The 26,732-nt window shown below is 47.8% G+C and overlaps 1 protein-coding gene across 1 annotated transcript; it reads left to right on the forward strand.

Moving 5' to 3' along the window:
• On the forward strand, positions 1-26,732 carry mark1 (MAP/microtubule affinity-regulating kinase 1; the record flags this gene model as incomplete). The annotated part of the gene is made up of 18 exons (XM_079264286.1): positions 1-135; positions 2,821-3,024; positions 11,610-11,663; positions 13,692-13,740; positions 13,823-13,888; positions 14,008-14,078; positions 14,463-14,519; positions 17,875-18,009; positions 18,746-18,847; positions 20,642-20,761; positions 23,165-23,264; positions 24,277-24,389; positions 24,467-24,611; positions 25,445-25,578; positions 25,662-25,747; positions 25,816-25,965; positions 26,040-26,300; positions 26,390-26,732. 18 exons carry the CDS (start codon positions 1-3, stop codon positions 26,730-26,732), a joined length of 2,325 nt encoding a protein of 774 aa, XP_079120412.1.

Raw genomic sequence — 26,732 nt, forward strand, 5'->3', positions numbered from 1 at the left:
ATGGTTGCCGGACACAAGATGGAGGGGCTTTGTTCTATGAGTGATGTGAGGGAGGGGACGGCCATCGAGAGCTGCGACCTTAAGGGGAGATGGCAGTGGCTCGGTCTCAACATTATGTTGCAGAACAAAAGTCTGGTCAATAACTGTGCGCTCACAACCGGAGTCAATTAGGGCACTGAGAGAAACAGATTTATGGTGGATCAGGAGATTTGCAGGTAAACAGAAACGGTGAGATTTCGCAGGGAGATTCTTGTCCTCCTGAACTCCTGCGGCAACAGGAGGACTCACCAGTTTAACCTCTTTGGACAAGCAGCAATAAAGTGTCCTGAGTTGCCACAATAAATGCACAACTTTGCCTCTATACGCCTCTGTCGCTCTTCTGGGGAAAGGCGAGTTCTGCCAAGCTGCATGGTTTCAGGTTCCGTACAGGATGAACTCACAGTGGGCTGGGGTTGCATAGACACAGAAAGGGATCTGCTAGGTGATTTACCTGACCCATTTCGCCTCATTCTGTCTTTACTCTTCTCTCTGTCTGTTGTCCATCTTAACTGCTAGACTGATAAGATCATCCAAGGAATCAGGTTCATCTAGCACAATCAGTTCATCCTTTATCAGATCATTTAAGGCATGAAAAAATGCACTCTTCAAGGCTGTTGTGTTCCAGGAAGAAGCCGCGGCTAGGGTGCGAAATTCGATAGCAAATTCAGCCACCGGGCGCTGTCCCTGTCGTAGCTTCCACAAACCACTTGTTAAAGCCGATTTATCCGTTACCAGATCAAACGTGGCTTTGAATTCATGAATAAATTCCTGAAATGAACATCCAAAATCTTGATACGCCTGGAAACGGCTCTCTGCCCATTTTAATGCCTTGCCAGTCAACAATCCCAGAATGTAAGAAATCTTTGCATCATCAGAAGGGAAGGAATGCGGGGCCCGATTAAACACAAGTGAGCATTGTAACAAAAACCCACCAACACGGCCCAACTCACCAGAAAACTTCTCAGGAGTGGGAGTGGGAATGGCAATGTCGCGGGGGGGTGGAGAAACCAAGGGTGTGACAGATACCTCAGGATGAGCAACAGGTTGAGGTGGAGGAGTTTGGAGGTTCTGCAGAAGATGTGTAATCTGTTCCAGACGTTGGCGAGTTGCGTTCTGCTGTTCACCAAGGGTCTGTAAAGCGGTCTCATGAGACTGAATTCTGGAGTGTTGTTCTGAGAGAGTTCTCCGTATTGCTTCTGCTGGGTCAGAGTGGCTTGAGCGTTCTGTCATGGTGTGAAGATGTTGGACCCACATGCACGATTAAGCAATCTGGAGAATGTGAAAATGGTTTATTTGGTGAACTGAAGGGATGGTTCCGGAAAGACCCGAAGGCGGGGTTCTCTGCAAAGATAGATGTATGAGTAATGGAAATGATGGAATAATTCTCAGGGAAGTGAAGGTGTCCTACTTGTTTCGGAGTTGCCGTGAATTCGGGTGGTGTCAGGAGGTCCGAGAGGATGGATGTTGGCAGTGGGTGTCAGTGAGGGTCCTTTCGGTGGAGGGCAGATAGGCAGCGACAAGCTGATCGGATCCGGAGGATAGCCAGTGAAGAGAAAGCCTTTAGCCATGACATCTGCTAGCCATGCAGCAGTTGAGTTGTGGTGAGGCGGGTCCCGCAGGCGCGTCCTGTATCCCAGCTGAATGCAGCCTGTTGTAGACCTTTTCCCAGCTACAACAAGCTGCCTGGTCGTGTCCTTGTCGCTCCGCAGAGCTTTCAGTACTTCTGTCTCCTGCTGTGTGTTTCATATTGATTTTTCCTGAAATACACTGCAGGATGGGCTTTGAGGAACATGCTGGTGTGTCAGCATCGCTTTTCTGGAAGTCACTCTTACATCACCAGAGCAGTTTAGCAGGTCCCTGAACCTCCAACTTTACATTTCACTTGATAATTAATCATCTGGGACTTTAAAGGGACAATGTCCTAGTTTAACTTTCGTTAAGCCATATTTGATCATATTTAACACCATTTTAAGCCCAAAGAGGTGTTAAATTTTAAGCACGAGGCTTATTTTAGACTTTTTAAAGCAACTTTGCAACAGTCTGTCCTTCCATGTCGTCACCTGGATGGTTACCACTGAAACCACTTCATAAGATGATGGTCTGCACTAAAAGCTAATAAACGCCATGCGAAGATGCTAGCATTTAGCCACCAGCTTTATTAAACGCGAGGCTGCGTTCACAGCAGCTGTTCTGATCCGAATCCTGGTCTTTCTGCTGGGAAAGCTGCTTCGTTTGGGCCTTATGTCAGCACGCAAACGAATTCTGACTCGGATCAAACAAGTGACTCGGATCGCATGCAAACGCAGGTCTCCTGGACCAGATACAGGAAACGGACAGGACAGGATGCATTGTGGGTAAACACAACCAGCATGTCTGGAGCAACGGATGGTTCTGATCTGATCCACCTAGGACCGGATGAACCCAGAATCCCCCGCCGCCCTCGTCTCGTTCCCTTTCTCTGATCCGGGAGCTGGTTTCCATGCAGGTCTCTGGAAGACGTGTTGTGTTCCAGTCGCTGTTACAGTAGAACTGGTTCAGATGCTGCCAAACTGGTTTCAGTCACCTGTGCTTCTTAGACAGCTGCCAGCCAGCCAACTACGGCCTGTAGAAACCTGCACCAGCAGGTTCATGATGGGACTTCCTGACCCCCGTCTTTCCCCGAGCAGGAAACGTTCAGGAGGAAAACACTGAAATATCAGCTTTGTGTTTTAAACATGTCAGACTGAATAAAACCTGTCAGACTTTGTGTGGACCAGTTTTAATCTGTTCATCTTCTTTCAGACAAAATCTTCAGACAGCGTCTCGGAGCATCAAGGCCCACCCACCAAATCCTCCAGCCATCACAGTGCACCGCCATGTCGCAGCTCCATCGCCACCATCACAGACGAACAGCCGCATGTCGGCCACTACCGGCTGCTGAAGACCATCGGAAAGGGGAACTTTGCCAAGGTCAAACTGGCCCGACACGTCCTGACGGGCCGGGAGGTGAGAACACTGTCAGGGTTAAGTTCCAGCAGACTGAAGTAAAGAAGGTTGAACAACATAAATGAATGTAGAAAACACTTTAAGTGATAAGCCATGTTGTTGGTGGACAAGACAAATCCTGCGAGCATGTAGACATGATGACGATCAGGCTGAGCATCAGCATGAGGAAGGAAGGAGGTATGACCTGGTGCTTCAGGGAGGACCTGATCAATAGGACATCTTCTAAATCAGTTCTGAAACATATCGCCAGACCTCTTTGAAGATCCTTCATCTTGTTACGTAGATGGCTACATCTGCCAGAAACTGGGTGAAACTGGCTGCATCTATTCCATTCTAGATTCTAGATTGCACCGTCTCTTGGCAGCAAACTGTAGTTGCTCTGACTTGCTATCTTGATTCTTTTAAAAGTAGAATCTTCTCACATAGATATGAGCTCAATTAAGTATTTTTTTTCTGAGGATTTCATGCCGGTTCGGAGGGTGTGCTGGAAGGAAGATTTTTCTGCATATTTTCACTCTTTCAAGACTTGTTATGATGAGTCTCCATGGCAACGAAAGACTTGTTTACAATCAGGATCAACTAATTAACCTCTCCCAAATCAGGATTATCAGCGAAACAACGCATCAAATCCTGATGGAGTTGAAAAGAAAGAGAAGAGGATGCAGAGCGGGAGTCAGAGAGCGAAGAAAGCGATGATTTAAACCATTTCTCCTGACCGTCATCATGGGTAATGTGAGATCGTTAGCTAACAAAACAATCAAGCTCGAGATGCTAACAAGGTCTCAGAAAGAATACAGAGTGCAGTACTATGTGCTTCACCGAGACATGGCTGCATGAACACATCCCTGACTGTAATGTGTCTGTACCGGGCTTTAAAACGGTCCATGCAGACCGCAGTAGACAACACAGCGGAAAGCTAAAGGGTGGTGGAATTGCAGTGCTGGTTAACCAGCGTTGGTGTCATCCTGGACATGTTACTGTCAAGGAGAAGATATGCACAAGGGACATGGAACTGTTAGCTGTGGGCTTCCATCCATATTATTTACCCAGAGAGTTTATCTGTGTTATTCTGGTAGCGGTTTATATAATACCTGGTACCGCACCAGACACAGCCTGTGACGTCATCAGCTCCGTCGTTGCTCGGCTACAAACACAGCATCCAAACTCATTCATGGCGATCTCCGGAGACTTCAACAATGTCTCCCTCTCTGCAACTCTACCAACATTCCAGCAGTTTGTCAGCTGCTCCACCAGAGAAAATAAGATCTTGGACTTATTTTATGCAAATATGAATAATGGATCCAGTTGTTCTGCCCTGCCTCCTTTAGGAAGATCTGACCATAATCTGGTTCTTCTCACCTCCACCTACAAGCCCATCGTTCAGCAGCAACCAGTCATCACAAAGACTATCAAAATCTGGTCTGCTGAAGCTGAAGATGCTCTTAGAGGAGGCTTTGAGGCTTGTTGGAGAAATTATTATGGGTTTTGGTTTGTATTAAGTATTAGACATATATGCATTGATTTGCTGTGATCCTGCTGTGTTTTGTGTCTATGCACAAAGCTTTCTTTAAGTCATATGATCCTTGTCTGGAATGTGCAGACAAAGTCTGAGACAGGAAGAGTTTCCTGCAGGGCATCTGTTTTTGTCAGCTGCTTGGTTGACCAGTTGTCTAAAGGTTAAAGGTAATAAAGTAATATAGTGAGTGATTGATGCTTAGTGAGCTCAGTTTAGCTTCGGAGGAGAGAATGATTGTTTTCTGTGGTGTGCCCAGCAACTAGGAGGAGTTAAGCATGGTTTATAATCGGGTGTTACTTCAGCATCTGCAGAGAGCGTTCTCTCTCCAAGCTCCAGCGTGTGCTTGTATTAGTTTATGATAAAATGTTCATTGTAAGAAGACAGTTGACTCTTAGATGTATTACAACTTCTCAAGACCAGAGTATTTTCCACCACAGTTTTTGGGGGCTCGTCCGGGATCCTGCGTCAGTCCGCCCAGGTTGGGGATAGACGGGTTGGCCACCTGAATCCACAGATTCAGCCTAAGAACCTCAATTAGAGAATTTCAGAGGACAGGATGTCTTTCTCCCACCCGTGGTCGACTACGCCAGGACTCCTTCTGAACCAGTGTGAAAAGACAATGGTGAGAAGTGTTATTCTAAATTTACATTCATTTTCAGACTCAAACTGGAGTCAAACATTACTAGAAATTTATCACAAATTAATAATCAATATCTTAATAATCACAATATTTTTCTGTTTTGTGGTCAATTGTCTTTATTATTCTCATTGTGACAGGGATTCTCCTCCTCACCTCCTCATCGAAATAACTCAAGGGATAAGAGAAATAACTTAAGACGAGATCAGGTTGACGTCATAAATAAAATCCTGTGAGTTTAAGTTAAGTTTAGGTTAAAGTTTAAGTTAAAAATCGTGAGTTACAAGAGCAAGTCGTAAGTGCTGTGAGCTAGACGTAGCAAGACCAGACCAGTAAATCTTGTGAGTTACAAGACCGAGACCAGTAAATTAGTCAGTAAGTCCTGTGAGCTTGAGAAGCAAGACCAGGCCAACCTTGAGTTAGAAAACTGAGAGGAAAGCCATCTTGAGTGAGGAGGAACAGAGAAGAAACTGTGTGGGCTGGTTTCTGGAGACATTGAGAATTTTGCCTGATAATTCTACAAAGGTGTGGGATTGACCCTCTGTGTACATCCGCTGCAAACAGAACTAGTTCCTTTGCAGTAGGAGGTTGATGTACAGCACCATTAAGAAGTTGAAATCTCTGTCTTCATGTGAGGGGAAACTGGGGTGGTTGTGTAAAATTTCCTGTGTTAAACTTGATTGGATTGATTGTGTGGAGAATTAAAACCACGTCTTGTGAAGCCACACTGGACTCTCGCAGGAGAGCCTAGAAGCTTGTGTGGGGGTAGACAAACGTGGGGGCACGACCCATTCACATGCATTCATCCAACTGTTGAAGTGAATTGTTTGTGTAAAATCTAATTTACTGCAGTAAGGAAAAAAAAAACAACAAAAAAAAATGTATGAGAGAGGGAAGTGAGGAAAAGAGTGTGTTTATTAAAGGCCTTCTGCTCACTGAAGGAGATGATGTCATAGCATGTTAGGCAGAAAAAAACATATAAATCCTGTGTAAAATAGCTGCTTGTGCTTTTCTTCCTAAAGCTTTTATAAGAGCATAAAAGCCACTCCCTGTATGAATGTGGAACCTTTTCCTGAGGAAAAGCATTCTTTATTATCACCTGAGAACATTTTAAAGAGCAACAACATATTAAGAATGAAAAATCAGAAATGTGAGAGATTTGATTTATAGTATTAGGAACTTACTATGTTAAATTACTGTACATTGTGTAGGCAATAAGCTTAGGTTTCTGTCTGTTCCCTTTCAGACATTCATAAGGTGATTTTTATTCCTTTACTACTGCAATTATTAATTTATGCCTAGCATGTCTAAATAAATCTAGATAAACTGGAAATAAATAATGCAGCTGAAGGATGCTGAAACTCAGCATAATGTTAGGTAAAAAAGAAAATTCTTGACCTTAATATAGGAATGGTGAACCAACGTAACTTTGCTAGAGTAAATTTCCCTTGCAATAAATTCACTTTAGCTAAATGTGAGCTAACGGCGAGAAGAGAAGTTCTCAGAACAAGTGTATCTTCTTAGCAAGATCATGTTCAGCTTTCCCAGGAGAGAACTGAGTTATGAATCCACTGATAATATAGTCTCACACACACAATTACAATGTAATATTCAAGTTACATGATGTTCACAGCACAGAACCTGGTCCACATAATATGTTTGCCACAGGATTCAGAAGAAAACTATTATAATTATGAGGCTATGATCTTTATTTTCCCCTTACTGGAGAAGAAAATGCACCACATGACCAAATGGTTCAGTCTCAAAAGCTCGTCTGCTGTATGGTGTTGGACACATTGCAGCGTTCCCTTCTAAACCCTTGTCAGCATGCAGCTTGGTCCACAGGGTCCTAAAATTGTCTATCCTGCCTGAAGGGGATTCAGAGGAGGGGCTGGGGGAGAGTGAGTTCTTGATCCGGGTCACTGCAGAGTTCTGGGTGTCACACATGTGGTCAGTCAGGAGAATGGAGCAGAAACGGTCCCTACAACCTACAGCATCATTCCACCTCCCCTCTGTGTCAGCTCTGAGTCCTGGAGCAGGACCTGATATGCAGATGTGACTGCATGGACCCGGCCGCTGCTGATGGCCTGGAGATCCCAGAACCAGAGGGTCTGGCAGAGCACTGTTGGTTGTGACTGTGAACAGTGTGGATATGGCTCCTATGGTGGACATGTGAGCTGGATTTTCACCTTTGACCTCTGAAGGTGATGGATCCTCCTTGTCCTCAGATTGTGTTTCAGTTGTGGGATTTTCTGGAAGTAAAAGACTAACGGATGTGGCCGGCAGGCAGCACAAGTCCCACCCCGACTACAGAGTCAGATGATGTTTTCTGGAATAAGCTGCACCCTGATTCTGTCAGAAAGACTGTTGGGTTCACTCAGTTCTCTGTGGAAAACCTGGATCTGCTTCCTGGAACTTTTGCCTACTCTCTGATCCTTTACATGTTACTCTTAATTAATTACACATATGAATCTGATTTATCTACCAGGAAGCTTTGATGAACATGTGTCGGGCACTTCCTGGCATGAATTTCTGATTGTATGCTGATTGGTGGGGAGCATGGTGGCTGTGGCGCGTCTGACTCCTGAGCAGATCGAGTGATACGAACTGAATGATTATCCACAAGACCAGGCCAAGGAATGAGGCCCTACAACCAAACATTTACTCACTGTTTCTGCTTAGCTTTAACTACATTTATGAGCATGCATAAAATTTTGCACTCCTGCAGACTTCTGCAACTGAACAATGACACAGACATCTCTGCTCTGCTGCAGGGAAGCTGAACAGTTCATACAGACAAGTTAACTTCTGGCACGCTGTGCCTTATAGGAAAATAGATTTAAAAAAAAAAAAAAGTGATGAATACTAAGTTTTTAATGTTTGAGACAGAATAGATGTCAAAAGAAAAAAATAAGCCGCTATATGACATTAAATAAGAAGGTAGCTTTGTAATTTCCCGACTTCAGTGAATGCAACACAGGTACAACAATCTCCGTGTTTTATTTGCTGACAACTGGTGTTTTATCCCTAATCTGAATTCATTATTTTGAATTAAAGCAGATATGCTCAGCGGTTAAAATACACATCAGATGACTTTTGTTTAAAGAGTAGAACCAACTCTTGCAATGGCTGCCAGTAAATAGACCAGTCTCTTAGTTAACACGCTTAATAAGTAAACAAACAAGTCATTTAAGCCCTGTATGTCCTCAAAATAACATGAATATGAGGCAGATTATTTTGAACAGTATTGATACTTCCAAAGTTAAGCTAACTATGCTAAACCGTTAGCCTTGGCCTTTTCTGTTACACACGTTTGCGTTAAAATCATTAAGGAAGAAGTGCTGCTGTGAGTGTGTGCACGTACATGTGTGTGTCGTGTTGTTGTAGATGAAAACAGTTTTGCCATCAGTATTAGAAGTTTGTTTCTAAATGCTGCTTTAGTTCAAATGTAGATAGAAAACAAACAGCTTTATTATGACCTGAAGGTCTCTGGCTGTTCAGTACCTGAAGTCCAGCTGTTAAAGATGGTTTTACATCTTGTTGCTTTATGCTTATGCTTATGTTTACAATATATTTGGAATAGAAAGCCAGTCTTATTATGATCTCAGTTTTGTGTGTGTTGCTCCTGAATGGGTCTGTTGGAGTCTGAGAGAGACAAACCAGAGTAAACCATGAGACTAAACTAGACTACATTACTGATTAAATCAACAGTTCTGAATGAGCTTTATTTAATATATGCAGAGATTCTTCAGTTTGGTTCTGCTTCTGTCATTTAGCAGACATGACATAAACAACACGAGCAGTAAATCAAAGGAAATTCCAGCATGGATAAGTGTTGGTCAGACTGCTGGGAGTCCAGTTTGACACATGTCCTGCTATGCAGTACTAGAGGATTTTTTTCTGGTTGTTTGTTAAGATGAGACTACCTGATAGGAACTTTGCAATAATTAATTTAATGAATTTGGTTCCTTTGAATGCTTACCTACCAGATAACTGAGTGGCCCTAACTGTTGCTTTGTATTGTTCATGATTTACTCCATGACTGTTTAGCTGAACCTGACTATCTTCTGCACCCCCCAGGCCTGGCCCCTGACCGACCTCTAGTTGACCCTGACTTGATTTTCCTTTTGATGCTGTTTGCTCTGACTGTGACACGGTGGAGGCTGCAGCTCTCCCGTCTCAGTTCTCGTTACTTGAGCTTACTCTTTAGCTGAAAACAAGTCCACGTTTTGGCGCTCTCTTATGAATGACTTTCTGGATGCCATTTTCCTGAATGTTTTCCTCCCACAGGTTGCAGACGGGGAAATTTCCTTCTGGCTCTCTTTTCAGGTCTTCCTTGGACCAAAAGTACTTTTTCTGGTTCTGATGTACATGCGCATGCGTAACATGGAAACATGGGCCTTTTTGTGATTCTTTTTGCAGGACCCTCACCCAAGTGGGCATGGTTCCTTCCAAGACTGCCTGTTCAGACACAGCTCTGTGTGAAAGTAATGTTGTAACATACTGTCCTAACCTCATAAGAACCCTTTTCAGGCATTTGCACACAGGTGAAAGCTGCCCTTCATGGATCAGCATCTACGCAGCTCTATTCACTTCAGCCGGGAGATTTTGTCCTGATAAGAAGCTTTAAACATCAGCGCTGGAACCAACATCGATGGTTTAGGCCATTTCAGGTTTTCCTGACGACCCAGACAGCGGTAAAGGTCGCAGAGTGAGCTGCTTGGCACTACAGATTGCTTGAACCTCCTGAAGCTCTTCAGTCTGAAATTACAGAAGAATAACGCACCACCCAACAAAGGGCAGAATAATCCCTGTGGTTGCGTGGGTAAGTGAGATAGTCTACTCTCACGCCTGAAGACCAGCCTTCGCTCTCAAGCAAGATCAGTGAGAGGTGAAAGAAGTGCTCCACTGCGACTGTGACATGCCAAGTCCCACCAGAACGCCAACAGTGTCTTCACTACACCTCTGTCACCCCCTAAGAGGAATGATTTGTTTCCACTTTTCTTACATTTATTGTTAGACTCAGATTTTGAAGCTGAAGTAAATAGCTCCTCACTATTGTAATTTCTGAAAGATTCTTTTAAAACCCGACAGGCATGAGGCTCCTGATGTTTTGAGAATGTTGTCTTCTGTATGTATTTTTGCGTTCTGATAACAATTTCTCTTCTTATTGTTGGTCCTGTAGGACCAAGAGGAGGGAGAGTGTTGGAGAAATTATTATGGGTTTTGGTTTGTATTAAGTATTAGACATATATGCATTGATTTGCTGTGATCCTGCTGTGTTTTGTGTCTATGCACAAAGCTTTCTTTAAGTCATATGATCCTTGTCTGGAATGTGCAGACAAAGTCTGAGACAGGAAGAGTTTCCTGCAGGGCATCTGTTTTTGTCAGCTGCTTGGTTGACCAGTTGTCTAAAGGTTAAAGGTAATAAAGTAATATAGTGAGTGATTGATGCTTAGTGAGCTCAGTTTAGCTTCGGAGGAGAGAATGATTGTTTTCTGTGGTGTGCCCAGCAACTAGGAGGAGTTAAGCATGGTTTATAATCGGGTGTTACTTCAGCATCTGCAGAGAGCGTTCTCTCTCCAAGCTCCAGCGTGTGCTTGTATTAGTTTATAATAAAATGTTCATTGTAAGAAGACAGTTGACTCTTAGATGTATTACAACTTCTCAAGACCAGAGTATTTTCCACCACAGGCTACAGACTGGAACGTCCTCTGTGAACCTCATGGAGACGACATCAACGCCATAACTGAGTGTGTGACAGATTACATAAACTTCTGTGTGGACAGCTTCGTCCCAACAAGAACAGTGAGGTGCTTCCCCAATAACAAACCCTGGATCACCAGTGACCTGAAAAAGCTGCTGAACATCAAAAAGAAAGCCTTCAGGGATTGAACCAGTGACCTTCTTGCTGTGAGGCCACAGTGCTAACCACTGTGCCACTGTGCAGCCTTATTTTTCATTTAATTTAATTTAAACTGGCTGAAAGTGGGCCATCGTGTGACATCATGATCTACAGGATGAATTATTGATGAGGTTGACGTCAGCAGCTTTCAGCCGGGTCGCCAGCTTGGAGGATGCCGTCAGACCTTGAACTTATTTTAGGATCCATTTCTAAAAGGAGACGCAAGAAACATCCAATCAGCTGCTGCGTCTGTCTGGAGAAGGACGGTTTGGTTGAGTGTAGGAAAAGAACGGGAGCACATGAAGAGATGAAGAGGAGGGGAGAGGAAGATGGAAATGTGGAGAGGTTTTCTCATCGCAGTCTGCGGTTCTGTGATGTCAGAGATGTGAATTTACCAACAATCCAACAGGAAGTCACTGTCAGAAGCAACAAGCTTAACAAGGTCGTTGGAGCTGCATCCCTGGCATGAACATCAGCGTATATGATGCTGATAACTAAAGCATGATGTTTTCTTCTCCTCCATGCAGGTTGCCATCAAGATCATCGATAAAACTCAGCTGAACCCGACCAGCCTGCAGAAGGTACAAACCCTCCACCTGATCCCTCCAACACTCCCTTCCTGCTCCCTGACAGACGTAGATCTGACGTCTTCTACGTCCTCATGCTTCATTGTGTCTTTTACGTTGCAGTTCATCCACCAGGGGGCAGTGCTGAGTTCCGACAGCGGTTGGTAGCGCGAAATCTTCGCAATAAAGTTGTTTACAACCGTCCAGAAACACCAGAAGAAGAAAACTCTTTATTTGGTGGCTTGTGCATCTTCTCCTTCCTGTTCCTCTTCTTCTCTGGTTTGTTCCTTTCGCTGGTCAGTGTCAGTTCTCCAACTCAACACTGCCCCCCGGTGGTTTCCAGAGGCATTGCTCCACTTTCTGCAACAACGGCTTTTTCAGACGAAAACCATGGAATAAATTTAGACACATTTAACTCATCGGGTTTTTCTCTCCGATCTGTACGAGACACATCCAGGACGTCGGCCTCTCCATACCGAGACACGTCCAGGACGTCGGCCTCTCCATACCGAGACACGTCCAGGACGTCGGCCTCTCCATACCGAGACACGTCCAGGACGTCGGCCTCTCCATACCGAGACACGTCCAGGACGTCGGCCTCTCCATACCGAGACACGTCCAGGACGTCGGCCTCTCCATACCGAGACACGTCCAGGACGTCGGCCTCTCCGATCCATACCGAGACACGTCCAGGACGTCGGCCTCTCCGATCCATACCGAGACACGTCCAGGACGTCGGCCTCTCCGATCCATACCGAGACACGTCCAGGACGTCGGCCTCTCCGATCCATACCGAGACACGTCCAGGACGTCGGCCTCTCCGATCCATACCGAGACACGTCCAGGACGTCGGCCTCTCCGATCCATACCGAGACACGTCCAGGACGTCGGCCTCTCCGATCCATACCGAGACACGTCCAGGACGTCGGCCTCTCCGATCCATACCGAGACACGTCCAGGACGTCGGCCTCTCCGATCCATACCGAGACACGTCCAGGACGTCGGCCTCTCCGATCCATATTGAGACACGTCCAGGACGTCGGCCTCTCCGATCCATATTGAGACACGTCCAGGACGTCGGCCTCTCCGATCCATATTGAGACACGTCCAGGACGTCGGCCTCTCCGATCCATATTGAGACACGTCCAGGACGTCGGCCTCTCCGATCCATACCGAGACACGTCCAGGACGTCGGCCTCTCCGATCCATATTGAGACACGTCCAGGACGTCGGCCTCTCCGATCCATACCGAGACACGTCCAGGACGTCGGCCTCTCCGATCCATACCGAGACACGTCCAGGACGTCGGCCTCTCCGATCCATATTGAGACACGTCCAGGACGTCGGCCTCTCCGATCCATATTGAGACACGTCCAGGACGTCGGCCTCTCCGATCCATATTGAGACACGTCCAGGACGTCGGCCTCTCCGATCCATATTGAGACACGTCCAGGACGTCGGCCTCTCCGATCCATATTGAGACACGTCCAGGACGTCGGCCTCTCCGATCCATACCGAGACACGTCCAGGACGTCGGCCTCTCCGATCCATACCGAGACACGTCCAGGACGTCGGCCTCTCCGATCCATATTGAGACACGTCCAGGACGTCGGCCTCTCCGATCCATATTGAGACACGTCCAGGACGTCGGCCTCTCCGTACCGAGACACGTCCAGGACGTCGGCCTCTCCGATCCATATTGAGACATGTCCAGGACGTCGGCCTCTCCGATCCATATTGAGACATGTCCAGGACGTCGGCCTCTCCGATCCATACCGAGACACGTCCAGGACGTCGGCCTCTCCGATCCATACCGAGACACGTCCAGGACGTCGGCCTCTCCGATCCATACCGAGACACGTCCAGGACGTCGGCCTCTCCGATCCATACCGAGACACGTCCAGGACGTCGGCCTCTCCGATCCATACCGAGACACGTCCAGGACGTCGGCCTCTCCGATCCATACCGAGACACGTCCAGGACGTCGGTCTGATGTCTGTGGTGTCTGAAATATGTTTAAGTTTCACTTTGTTGTTGCTTCAGCTCTTCCGGGAAGTCGGTGTGATGAAGATACTGAACCACCCGAACATCGGTAAGTCTATCAGGACCATCCGGTAGTTCTGCTGGTTTTTTAACAGAATTACTTTGTCCTAATGAATGTTCTGCTCTTCCAGTTAAGCTGTTTGAGGTCATTGAAACAGAGAAGGCTCTCTACCTGGTGATGGAGTACGCCAGCGGAGGTAAGAACCCGACCTCCGCATGTTCCCTCATCAGACAGATTATTATGGTCATTATTATAGTGACAGCAGCCTGTGAATGAGAACTGGAAGGTTTGCTGACCTGTCTGTCTGCTTCCCAGGTGAAGTCTTTGACTATCTGGTAGCTCATGGACGTATGAAGGAGAAGGAAGCTCGGGTCAAATTCCGGCAGGTGAGTCGTGTCTGTCTGTCCAGGTTCTCTGTGTTTCTGTAGAACGGATGAAATGGAACCTTCTGTGAGAGATGAATTCTCCATCAGTTCCTCTGGGGCCGAAGTCCGTTCCTCTGGGGCCGAAGTCCGTTCCTCCATCTGGCTGAAACTGGAAAAATGAAGACTGAAGAGAGCAATAAAGATGGCAGACAAAGTAGTTTGTGTAAATAGAAGTTGCTCCATTGGAAATGGACTTGGTGTCTGGGTAAATGGGTGTTAATTGCAGATGGACCTCTTTCATGTGAACTAATTGTTTTCAGTTGTCAGACTTTGAGCTGCACCTCCTAATTCTCTGAGAAAACTAACGGTCGACTGCAGGGTGATGCTGATTCTGTGTTTCTGCAGATTGTGTCAGCGGTGGAGTACTGTCACCAGAGGAGGATCGTTCACAGAGACCTCAAGGTAATCAAATTTCTTCATCTGTCCCTTAAATCTGATGGCAGCAGCGTCCAGCCTTTTCTGTCCGGCGACGTTGAAGTCTGGTATTTTCACCACCACGGAGACTCCTAAACTGCACTACAGGTTTTTAGCTGAGAGCTTCCTTTTCAAACCTCTTCACACACCTGCTGAACACAACTTTTACTTAGCAACCCAGAGAAGGGCCGGAGTTGACCCCGTTGCTATGGATGATGTCATGTGTCCTGACACTGTGATTGGCTGTGTTGAGTTGCTGCTTGGTTTAGGTTTCTGTCAGTAAATTCCTTCCCACCGGACAAGACAACGTTTCACTGAAAATATCAGCTTGCCTTGCTGATATCACAGGTCTCCGTAGGGTTGAGTAGTTTTTCATGGATCTGCATAGGGCTCTGGAGGTCTCCGTAGGTCTATGTGGATCTCTGTAGGGCTGCGTGAGTCTGCGTGAGTCTGCCTAGGTCTGCGTAGGACTGCAAGAGTCTCTGTCGGGCTGCGTGGGTCTCCATTGGGCTGCCTAGGGCTGCGTTTGTCTCCCTAGGGCTGCATGGGTCTCCGTACGTCTGCATGGAGCTCCTTAGGTCTGCGTGGATCTCTGTAGGTCTTGCTTGGGTCTCTATAGGTCTCCATAGGACTGTTTGGGTCTCTATAGGGCTGCGTGGGTCTCCGTAGGGCTGAGTAGGTCTCCGTAGGACTGCGTGTGTCTCTGTTGGTCTTGCTTGGGTCTCTGTAGGGCTGAGTAAGTCTCCGTGGGTATCCGTTAGGCTGAGTAGGTTACCTTAAGGCTGAGTAGGTCTCCGTAGTCCTGCGTGGGTCTCCGTAGGTCTCCATAGGACCAAGTAGGTCTCAGTAGGTCACAGTAGGGCTGAGTAGATCTCCATGGGTCTCCGTAGGTCTCCATAGGGCTGAGTAGGTCTCTGTGGGTCTCCGTAGGGCTGAGTAGGTCTCGTAGGACTGCGTGGGTCTCTGTAGGGCTAAGTAGGGCTCCGTAGGGCTGAGTAGGTCTATGTGGGTCTCCAAAGGGCTGAGTAGGTCTCCATAGGTCTTGCTTGGGTCTCTGTAGGGCTGAGTAGGTCTCCGTAGGGCTGAATAGGTCTCTGTAGGTCTCCATAGGGGCTGAGTAGGTCTCTGTACGTCTCTGTATGGCTGCGTTTGGCTCCGTAGGGCTGAATAGGTCTCTGTAGGACTGTGTGGGTCTCCGTAGGGCTAAGTTGGTCTCCGTAGGGCTCCGTAGGGCTCCGTAGGGCTGAGTAGGTCTCCATAGGTCTTGCGTGGGTCTCCGTAGGGATAAGTAGGTCTCCGTGGGGTTGAGTAGGTCTCTGTAGGTCTCCGTAGAGCTGAGTAGGTCTCCGTGGGGCTGAGTAGGTCTCCATAGAGCTAAATAGGTCTCTGTAGGTCTGAGTAGGTCTCCGTGGGGCTGAGTAGGACTCTGTAGGTCTCCATAGAGCTGAGTAGGTCTCCGTGCGGCAGAGTAGGACTCTGTAGGTCTCCGTGGGCTGAGTAGGTCTCTGTGGGGCTGAGTAGGTCTCTGTAGGTCTTCATAGGGCTGTGTGTGTCTCCACAGGGCTGAGTAGGTCTCTGTGGGACTCCGTAGGGCTGAGTAGGTCTCCGTAGGGCTGCGTTTCCTCCTTACGGCTGTGCGGAGCTCCGTAGGGCTGAGTAGGTCTCTGTAGGTCTTGCTTGGGTCTCCATATGGCTGAGTAGGTCTCTGTGGGTCTCCGTAGGGCTGAGTAGGTCTCGTAGGGCTGCGTGTGTCTCTGTTGGGCTGCGTGGGTCTCCATGGGTCTTGCTTGGGTCTCCATAGGTCTCAGTAGGACTGCGTGGGTCTCTGTAGGGATAAGTAGGTCTCCGTAGGGCTGAGTAGGTCTCCGTAGGGTTGAGTAGGTCTATGTGGGTCTCCAAAGGGCTGAGTAGGTCTCCATAGGTCTTGCTTGGGTCTCCGTAGGGATAAGTAGGTCTCCGTGGGGTTGAGTAGGTCTCTGTAGGTCTCCGTAGAGCTGAGTAGGTCTCCGTGGGATTGAGTAGGTCTCCATGGGGCAGAGTAGGTCTCTGTAGGTCTCCATAGAGCTGAGTAGGTCTCCGTGGGGCTGAGTAGGTCTCTGTAGGTCTCTGTAGGGCTGCGTTTGTCTCCATAGGGCTGAGTAGGTCTCTGTAGGTCTCTGTAGGGCTGCGTTTGTCTCCGTAGGGCTGAGTAGGTTACCGTAGGGCTATGTAGGTCTCTGTGGGGCTGAGTAGGTCTCTGTAGGTCTCTGTAGGGCTGCGTTTGTCTCCGTAGGGCTGAGTAGGTTACCGTAGGGCTATGTAGGTCTCTGTGGGGCTGAGTAGGTCTCTGTAGGTCTCCATAGGGCTGCGTTTGTCTCCGTAGGGCTGCTTTTTTCTCCGTAGGGCTTTGTAGGGCTGAGTAGATCTATGTGGGTCTCCGAAGGCCTTAGCAGGTCTCTGTGGGACTCCATAGGCCTGAGTAGGTCTCTGTGGGACTCCATAGGCCTGAGTAGGTCTCTGTATGTCTCCAAAGAGCTGAGTAGGTCTCTAGGGGGCTGAGTAGGTCTCAGTAGGTCTCCGTAGGGCTGCGTTTGTCTCCGTAGGGCTGCGTTTGTCTCCGTAGGGCTGCGTTTGTCTCCGTAGGGCTGCGTTTGTCTCCGTAGGACTGCGTGTGTCTCTGTTGGGCTGCGTGGGTCTCCATAGGTGTCCATAGGTCTCCTTAGGACTGCATTGGTCTCTGTAGGGCTAAATAGGTCTCTGTAGGGCTAAATAGGTCTCTGTAGGGGCTGAGTAGGTCTCTGTAGGTCTCCATAGGGCTGCATGGAGCTTTATAGGTCTGCGTGTGTCTCTGTTGGTCTGCGTGGGTCTCCGTAGGTCTTTCTTGGGTCTCTGTAGGACTGTGTGGGTCTCCGAAGGACTGTGTGGGTCTCCGTAGGGTTAAGTACTTCTCCGTAGGTCTCCGTAGGGCTGCGTGGGTCTCCGTAGGTCTTGCTTGGGTCTCTGTAGGTCTCCGTAGGACTGCGTGGGTCTCCGTAGGGCTAAGTAGGTCTCTGTTGGTCTCCGTAGGGCTGAGTAGGTCTCCGTAGGGCTGAGTAGGTCTCCGTAGGGGCTGAGTAGGTCTCTGTAGGACTCCGTAGGGTCGCATGGAGCTTCGTAGGGCTAAGTAGGTCTCTGTTGGTCCACGTAGGGCTCTGTAGGGATGAGTAGGTTACCCTAGGTCTTGCTTGGGTCCCCATAGGGATAAGTAGGTCTCCGCGGGGCTGAGTAGGTCTCCGCCCAACGCTTTGTAAAATACTCTCAAGTGAAACATTTAGGAGTCTGAAATGGAGCTGTCTGTCACATGTAATGTCTGTTTCCTCCTCAGGCAGAAAACTTGCTGCTGGACACTGACATGAACATTAAATTAGCAGATTTTGGCTTCAGTAACGAGTTCACGTTGGGCAGTAAGCTGGACACGTTCTGCGGTTCTCCTCCTTACGCTGCTCCCGAGCTCTTCCAGGTAAACTTCACTAAAACCACCTGTTCCCACAAACACAATGAAACACTTTGACATGTATACACTGTAGTTAAAAGATGGGCGGAGCCTGACCTGCCTGCAGCTAAGAACGCTAACCGAGCTAACCCGCACGTAACTAACCAGAAGTAACCATCTTACAGAGGTAGGTGGACTAAAGCTAAGAAGCACTGTTAGCTGGCTAAAAGCTGCGGTTGTGATACCCTCTGCCTTCTTGAAACTGGTCATGAAAAAACATCTATCCAGATGAGTTCGTAAAAATAAAAAAACTGACCTGTTAAACCTTAAATGTTTTTGTACCAGGCTGTAAACATGTTTATTCCCGCTTTAAACATGTTTATTTCTGCTGTAAACATGTTTATTTCTGCTTTAAACATGTTCATTTCTTCTGTAAACATGTTTATTTCTGCTGTAAAAATGATTATTCCTGCAGTAAACATGTTCATTTCTGCTTTAAACATGTTCATTTCTTCTGTAAACATGTTTATTTCTGCTGTAAACATATTCATTTCTGCTGTAAACATGTTTATTTCTTCTGTAAACATGTTTATTCCTGATGTAAACATGTTTATTCCTGCGGTTGCTTCTGGTCAGTCCTGAAACCTGGGAAGCTGCAGTGTTAAATCCCACTGAGGTTTCTGAGGACACATTAGACTTATTTGTGATGTAAATGAAAGAAGTGCTGTGACCTTCAGGGTCATGTGGTTGTGTCGCCCTGCAGGGGAAGAAGTATGACGGGCCGGAAGTGGACGTCTGGAGTCTGGGAGTGATTCTCTACACGCTGGTCAGTGGATCGTTGCCCTTCGACGGACAGAACCTGAAGGTCAGACGGCAGAAAAACGTTTTCTCCACATGGATGAGAACATTTCTTCCTCACATGCAGATAGATGTTTCACATTAAACCATCAGTGAAGAACTGAAAATGTTTTCTAGACAGCAAATAAAAACCATGTTACCATGGAAACCATCTCTCACATCACTGAACCTAGAAGTTCATGGAAGGCTGCTGTCTGGATCTGGTGAGGGGACCAGAAGGTCTGCTGTCCCCATAGATCCTCCTCTTGGTCTTCCATCGCTTCTGAGAAGAGTGGAGGTCAGGAGATGGTGGTGGTCCACCAACAGGTCTATCCTTGTATTTCCATAGCAACCAGAGATCCTGCAGGTCTTTCTGCATGATAGGATGGAGACCATGGCAGGAACCTGGACTGGTTTTCAGAGACCACCGCAAAGGGTCCTACCATCTCACTCCCCAATTATTCCAGACCTGAACCAGACTTCTGTCCATCTGCACCCTCCAGACCTGCATCCAGACCTGTATCCATCTGGACCCTCCAGACCTGCATCCATCTGGACCCTCCAGACCTGCATCCAGACCTGCATCCATCTGGACCCTCCAGACCTGCATCCAGACCTGTATCCATCTGGACCCTCCAGACCTGCATCCAGACCTGTATCCATCTGGACCCTCCAGACCTGCATCCATCTGGACCCTCCAGACCTGCATCCAGACCTGTATCCATCTGGACCCTCCAGACCTGCATCCAGACCTGCATCCATCTGGACCCTCCAGACCTGCATCCAGACCTGTATCCATCTGGACCCTCCAGACCTGCATCCAGACCTGTATCCATCTGGACCCTCCAGACCTGTATCCATCTGGACCCTCCAGACCTGTATCCATCTGGACCCTCCAGACCTGTATCCATCTGGACCCTCCAGACCTGCATCCATCTGGACCCTCCAGACCTGCATCCAGACCTGCATCCATCTGGACCCTCCAGACCTGCATCCAGACCTGTATCCATCTGGACCCTCCAGACCTGCATCCAGACCTGTATCCATCTGGACCCTCCAGACCTGCATCCATCTGGACCCTCCAGACCTGCATCCATCTGGACCCTCCAGACCTGCATCCAGACCTGTATCCATCTGGACCCTCCAGACCTGCATCCATCTGGACCCTCCAGACCTGCATCCATCTGGACCCTCCAGACCTGCATCCATCTGGACCCTCCAGACCTGCATCCATCTGGACCCTCCAGACCTGCATCCAGACCTGTATCCATCTGGACCCTCCAGACCTGCATCCAGACCTGCATCCATCTGGACCCTCCAGACCTGCATCCAGACCTGCATCCATCTGGACCCTCCAGACCTGCATCCATCTGGACCCTCCAGACCTGCATCCATCTGGACCCTCCAGACCTGCATCCATCTGGACCCTCCAGACCTGCATCCATCTGGACCCTCCAGACCTGCATCCAGACCTGCATCCATCTGGACCCTCCAGACCTGCATCCATCTGGACCCTCCAGACCTGCATCCATCTGGACCCTCCAGACCTGCATCCAGACCTGCATCCATCTGGACCCTCCAGACCTGCATCCATCTGGACCCTCCAGACCTGCATCCAGACCTGTATCCATCTGGACCCTCCAGACCTGCATCCAGACCTGTATCCATCTGGATGAGAATCTTCTGGAACCCGGTCCAGTATTCAGTATCTGGTCTTGATGAGAAAGCGGTTCTCCACCTCCACAGCTCACACGTGATGTTTTCTTCATCAGCTGCTGCAGAAGTTTCGTCTCTTACGTGTACGACATGAACATGTGTGCAGGAACTGAGGGAGCGTGTTCTCAGAGGAAAGTACCGGATTCCCTTCTACATGTCGACCGACTGTGAAAACCTGCTGAAGAAGCTGCTGGTCCTGAACCCGGGAAAACGAGGCAGCTTGCAGGTAAAACTGCTGCCTCTTCAGGACGCAGCAGTCTGCAAAGTTCAGCCCTGAAATAAATCAGTCTCTCAGTGTTCCAGTTGTTCGTCAGTCTCTCAGTGTTCCAGCTGTTAGTCAGTCTCTCAGTGTTCCAGCTGTTAGTCAGTCTCTCAGTGTTCCAGCTGTTAGTCAGTCTCTCAGTGTTCCAGCTGTTAGTCAGTCTCTCAGTGTTCCAGCTGTTAGTCAGTCTCTCAGTGTTCCAGCTGTTAGTCAGTCTCTCAGTGTTCCAGCTGTTAGTCAGTCTCTCAGTGTTCCAGCTGTTAGTCAGTCTCTCAGTGTTCCAGCTGTTAGTTAGTCTCTCAGTGTTCCAGCTGTTAGTCAGTCTCAGTGTTCCAGCTGTTAGTCAGTCTCTCAGTGTTCCAGCTGTTAGTCAGTCTCTCAGTGTTCCAGCTGTTAGTTAGTCTCTCAGTGTTCCAGCTGTTAGTCAGTCTCTCAGTGTTCCAGCTGTTAGTTAGTCTCTCAGTGTTCCAGCTGTTAGTTAGTCTCTCAGTGTTCCAGTTGTTAGTCAGTCTCAGTGTTCCAGCTGTTAGTCAGTCTCAGTGTTCCAGCTGTTAGTCAGTCTCAGTGTTCCAGTTGTTAGTCAGTCTCTCAGTGTTCCAGCTGTTAGTCAGTCTCTCAGTGTTCCAGCTGTTAGTCAGTCTCTCAGTGTTCCGGCTGTTAGTCAGTATCAGTATTCCGGTTGTTAGTCAGTATCAGTGTTCCAGTTGTTAGTCAGTCTCTCAGTGTTCCAGCTGTTAGTCAGTCTCAGTTTCCAGCTGTTAGTCAGTCTCAGTTTCCAGCTGTTAGTCAGTCTCTCAGTGTTCCAGCTGTTAGTCAGTCTCAGTGTTCCAGCTGTTAGTCAGTCTGTGTTCCGGTTGTTAGTCAGTCTCAGTGTTCCGGTTGTTAGTCAGTCTCTCAGTGTTCCGGTTGTTAGTCAGTCTCTCAGTGTTCCAGTTGTTAGTCAGTCTGTGTTCCAGCTGTTAGTCAGTCTCTCAGTGTTCCAGTTGTTAGTCAGTCTGTGTTCCAGTTGTTAGTCAGTCTCTCAGTGTTCCAGCTGTTAGTCAGTCTCTCAGTGTTCCAGCTGTTAGTCAGTCTCAGTGTTCCAGCTGTTAGTCAGTCTCTGTGTTCCAGTTGTTAGTCAGTCTCTGTGTTCCAGCTGTTAGTCAGTCTCAGTGTTCCAGTTGTTAGTCAGTCTCTGTGTTCCAGCTGTTAGTCAGTCTCTGTGTTCCAGCTGTTAGTCAGTCTCTCAGTGTTCCAGCTGTTAGTCAGTCTCTCAGTGTTCCAGCTGTTAGTCAGTCTCTCAGTGTTCCAGCTGTTAGTCAGTCTCAGTGTTCCAGCTGTTAGTCAGTCTCAGTGTTCCAGCTGTTAGTCAGTCTCAGTGTTCCAGCTGTTAGTCAGTCTCAGTGTTCCAGCTGTTAGTCAGTCTCAGTGTTCCAGTTGTTAGTCAGTCTCTCAGTGTTCCAGTTGTTAGTCAGTCTCTCAGTGTTCCAGCTGTTAGTCAGTCTCTGTGTTCCAGCTGTTAGTCAGTCTCTGTGTTCCAGCTGTTAGTCAGTCTCTGTGTTCCAGCTGTTAGTCAGTCTCTGTGTTCCAGCTGTTAGTCAGTCTCTCAGTGTTCCAGTTGTTAGTCAGTCTCTCAGTGTTCCAGTTGTTAGTCAGTCTCTGTGTTCCAGTTGTTAGTCAGTCTCAGTGTTCCAGTTGTTAGTCAGTCTCAGTGTTCCAGTTGTTAGTCAGTCTCAGTGTTCCAGTTGTTAGTCAGTCTGTGTTCCAGCTGTTAGTCAGTCTGTGTTCCAGCTGTTAGTCAGTCTGTGTTCCAGCTGTTAGTCAGTCTGTGTTCCAGCTGTTAGTCAGTCTGTGTTCCAGCTGTTAGTTAGTCTCTCAGTGTTCCAGCTGTTAGTTAGTCTCTCAGTGTTCCAGCTGTTAGTCAGTCTGTGTTCCAGCTGTTAGTCAGTCTCTGTGTTCCAGCTGTTAGTCAGTCTCAGTGTTCCAGTTGTTAGTCAGTCTCTCAGTGTTCCAGCTGTTAGTCAGTCTCTCAGTGTTCCAGCTGTTAGTCAGTCTCAGTGTTCCAGCTGTTAGTCAGTCTCTCAGTGTTCCAGCTGTTAGGGCCTCAAGAGGCACCTGAAGGGCTGCAGGGCGTCAGAGTTACCGAGGTAAAGTTGGTTTGATGTTTGATATTCAACAGATATTCGGACACCCAAAAAAGCCGCTGACCATTTTGTACCAGAAACGTTGATCCATAGCATGAAAAAGGTTCCAAAATTCTGGTCTTAAACTGTGTGAAACAATTGCATCAACACTTGAAACCAGATGAGATTCACAGAGCAGATTTACATATAAAAAGATAAAATAATTTGGTTTATTTAAAGCTGTTGCTTCCTCTTTGTCTCTCAGCAAATCATGACGGACCGATGGATGAATGCCGGCTACGATGGAGACGAGCTGAAGCCGTACGCTGAACCTCAACAAGACTTCAATGACCTCAAACGCATTGGTCAGACATGGAGCAGATCCTTTTGGTAGAACTGGATTCACAGCTGGTTTCTGTTTCTGACTTCTAAGCGTGTTACTGGTAGAAGTGGGTCATATTGTAGATATCCGAACATAGACCCATAGAACATAGAAGAGAAGCGAGTCTGGTGTGAGAGATTGATGGCAGCAGCCATTAGGAAGTGGTTGGTGATTTTCAATGCGGTAAAGCGGCTTTCTCCTGGAACTTAAACAAGGTCATGAAAGGAGAGGTGAACAGCTTTCTCCAGGAGTTCAGAAAGGAACAGGAGGTTAAGCAGGAAGAAGGTTACTGGAATTACAACCAAATTTCTGAAGAACATTAATATGCTAGCATGCTAAAATAACAATGCTGACTACCGCTTAAAAATAAAGATTATATGAATAAAGTGGAACCTTAGATACTAAAATCAGCTTCTGTTTTCCCAGATGGACTTAAAAACCAGTCCATCCAACCTCGTCTGTAAAAGTCTTTCTGATCCTGTTTTCAGAGTCATAAACTTCATTTTAACATGCATGTTAAGTTAAACCATATTACAGGCTTTTTGTTGTGAATTTGTGTCTTTCACGGCAATTTGAGATGTGAAAGCTTAGCTGTGCAGGATAATGGATAAGGTGGTAGAGCGGCTTGTCAAGTAAATAGAAGGTTGGGGGTTGAATTCCCACATCTTCCTTATCAATCTGGTAGAAAGTTCCGCCACCTCCGTTCAGGTTTGGAGATACTTGAAATGACTGATTCCTCTGAAGTCCAGATCTGTCAGTAATCATGTCTCTGCGAGGAGGGATGGTTTCTCTGTGTTTTAGTCTGAATCTCAGTTTAACATCTCCGCAGTGTGCGGTTGAACTGCGATTCAAGCTGGTTGGGTTGCTTTCACATTAGCATCGCCGTGTTAGGAAGCACACAGTGAGTGAGGTGGCCGTCTCATCATTATATCGTTTGTTGGTTTCTGCTTGTCCGTTTATTGAGCTGTGTGTTTGTGTGTTTTCTGACCAACTAGAGCTGATGGGAACGATGGGATTTTCTGAGGACGAAATAAGGAATGCGCTGGATGGTCAGAAATACAACGAGGCGACTGCAACGTATCTGCTGCTGGGGAGGAAATCTGCAGAGGTTCACAAAGTTCTTTCAGTTTTCCAGGAATCCTGGTTTCCAACGTCATTAAATCCTTTGCTTTGTCTACCTTCTAGTGCGAAGCGTCTAGTGACTTGTTATCCCGTCATAACCTGGTCCAGAGGTCGCGGCCTGTTAGCGACGTAGAAGGCTCTAGCCAGTCCCCTGTGCACGCTTGCAGCACTTCCACCACGCAGAAGCAGCGACGTTTCAGCGACCACGGTGAGTCCACCACCATTCGAACACAAAAGACGGATTCTCTGACTTAGTAGCCAATAAGCTGAGTTTCCATTATCTCTCAAGTTACGAAAAATCTAAATATCACAATAAAAAGCTGGCAATGAAAGCAAATATCACCAGAAAGGATTTACGCTCTCATCACAGGTTTTTTTTTTAGACGTTTCAGGATCAAAATGTATAGCAGAAGTATAACGAAAGCCTTTTCTCATCATTTACACACCCTGTACATGACCTGGTCACCTGACCAGTTTACTTCAGGTAAAGATGGTTATGGATACAAAGAGGAGTAGATGGAACCGTTTTACAAATATTTGAGAGAAAAATATAACATCACTATCTGGCTAACCTGGTTATCTGGTTTACCTGTCTATCTGGTTTACCTGTCTATCTGGCTTACCTGGTTACCTGGCTAACCTGGTAATCTGGCTGACCTGGTTATTTGGTTTACCTGGTTATCTGGTTTACTTGTCTATCTAGCTAACATGGTTATCTGGTTTGCCTGGTTATCCGGCTAACTTGGTTGCCTAGTTTACCCGGTTATCTGGTTTACCTGCCTCTCTGGTTTGTCTGGTTATCTGGCTAACCCAGTTATCTGGTTTATCTGGCTACCTGTTTATCTGGTTTACCTGGTTATCTGGCTAACCTGGCTACATGGTTTACCTGGTTATCTGGTATAAATATTCACTAAACAGCATTTAGTGGTAAAACTGCACGTCTCTGTGACAAACTGTGATGGAAATGCAGCAACACTGTTGTTATTGAGTCTTTCAATTGGATCAGCATGTTTGATCAGTGTTGTGTGTTTTCTGTCTCAGTGGCGCCCTCCATACCCCCACCCGTCTCCTCCAATGAGAGGCATCATGCCAACAGCGTGGATACGGGCAAGAAGGAGGAGCCATCTTCGCCGATGGGCGCTCCGGACCGCAGGAAGTCTGCCACAGCCTCGGGGGTCGGTGGATTCATTAATAGGTTCATTAATAGGTTCATACTGGCTGTTCTGTCATGTTGCATCACATGTTGCTGCTGTTGCAGAGCATGACTCGGAGACACACGTATGTTTATGAGAGAGCCGGCACAGAACGCCACTCAGCTGCTGTTCCCAACGGGAAGGACAACAGGTGAGGTGCATTCTGGGAGTTTTTAACCAATAACAAGCTGGAATTCTCCTGATCTGTCTGTGTGTCAGTCTACCTGAGGTACCTGCCGTATCCCCCTTCCCGTCACCAGGGGCAACCGCCTCTTCCACACGTCCCCGTCACGTTAAGTCCATGTCGGCTTCGGGACACCCCATGAAGTCCAGCCTGCCCCCCATAGATGACGATGCTGAGTATCAGAGGTGAGTTTTTCCGTCTCCAATGTGTTTTTTTCCCCTTCTCTCCGTGGTAACATCGTGTCCCCGCCCATCCAAAGCTCCCAGCATCAGGCCCCGTCTTCGCCGTCCGCCTTCAGCGCCTCCAGCAGCACCACGCCTGACCGGGCCCGCTTCCCTCGCCGCTCCTCCAGCCGCTCCACCTTTCACGGCGCTCAGCTCCGGGACCGTCGGCCGGCTACCTACAATGGTCCGCCCACATCGCCCAGCCTATCGCAGCATGCCACTGCCTCCACGGCCACGCCTCCTCACGGCAACTCCACCTCCCTCATCGGCAAGATCACCTCCAAGTTTGTACGCAGGTCGGTAACAGCTGCAAAACATCTGGAGGGAAGCCATTCTCTGGTGGTTTTATGTTTGTCTGACATCATGGTCTGGTACCGCTCTCCAGGAGCTTCTCAGGTGAACCCAAAGAAGAGGTTCGGGATCTGAGACCTCGGCCGCTGCGCTTCACCTGGAGCATGAAGACCACGTCATCCATGGAGCCTGCGGACATGATGAAGGAGATCCGGAGGGTTCTGGATGCCAACAACTGTGACTACGAGCAGCGTGAGCGCTACCTGCTCTTCTGTGTGCACGGTGACGCCCGCCAGGACACTCTGGTCCAATGGGAGATGGAGGTGTGCAAACTGCCCCGCCTCTCGCTTAACGGTGTGCGCTTTAAGAGGATCTCCGGTACTTCCATCGCCTTCAAAAACATCGCTTCCAAAGTGGCCAACGAGTTGAGGCTATGA

This window comes from Telmatherina bonti (genome assembly GCF_933228915.1).
Source record: "Telmatherina bonti genome assembly, chromosome: 3".
NCBI classification, from domain to species: domain Eukaryota; kingdom Metazoa; phylum Chordata; class Actinopteri; order Atheriniformes; family Telmatherinidae; genus Telmatherina; species Telmatherina bonti.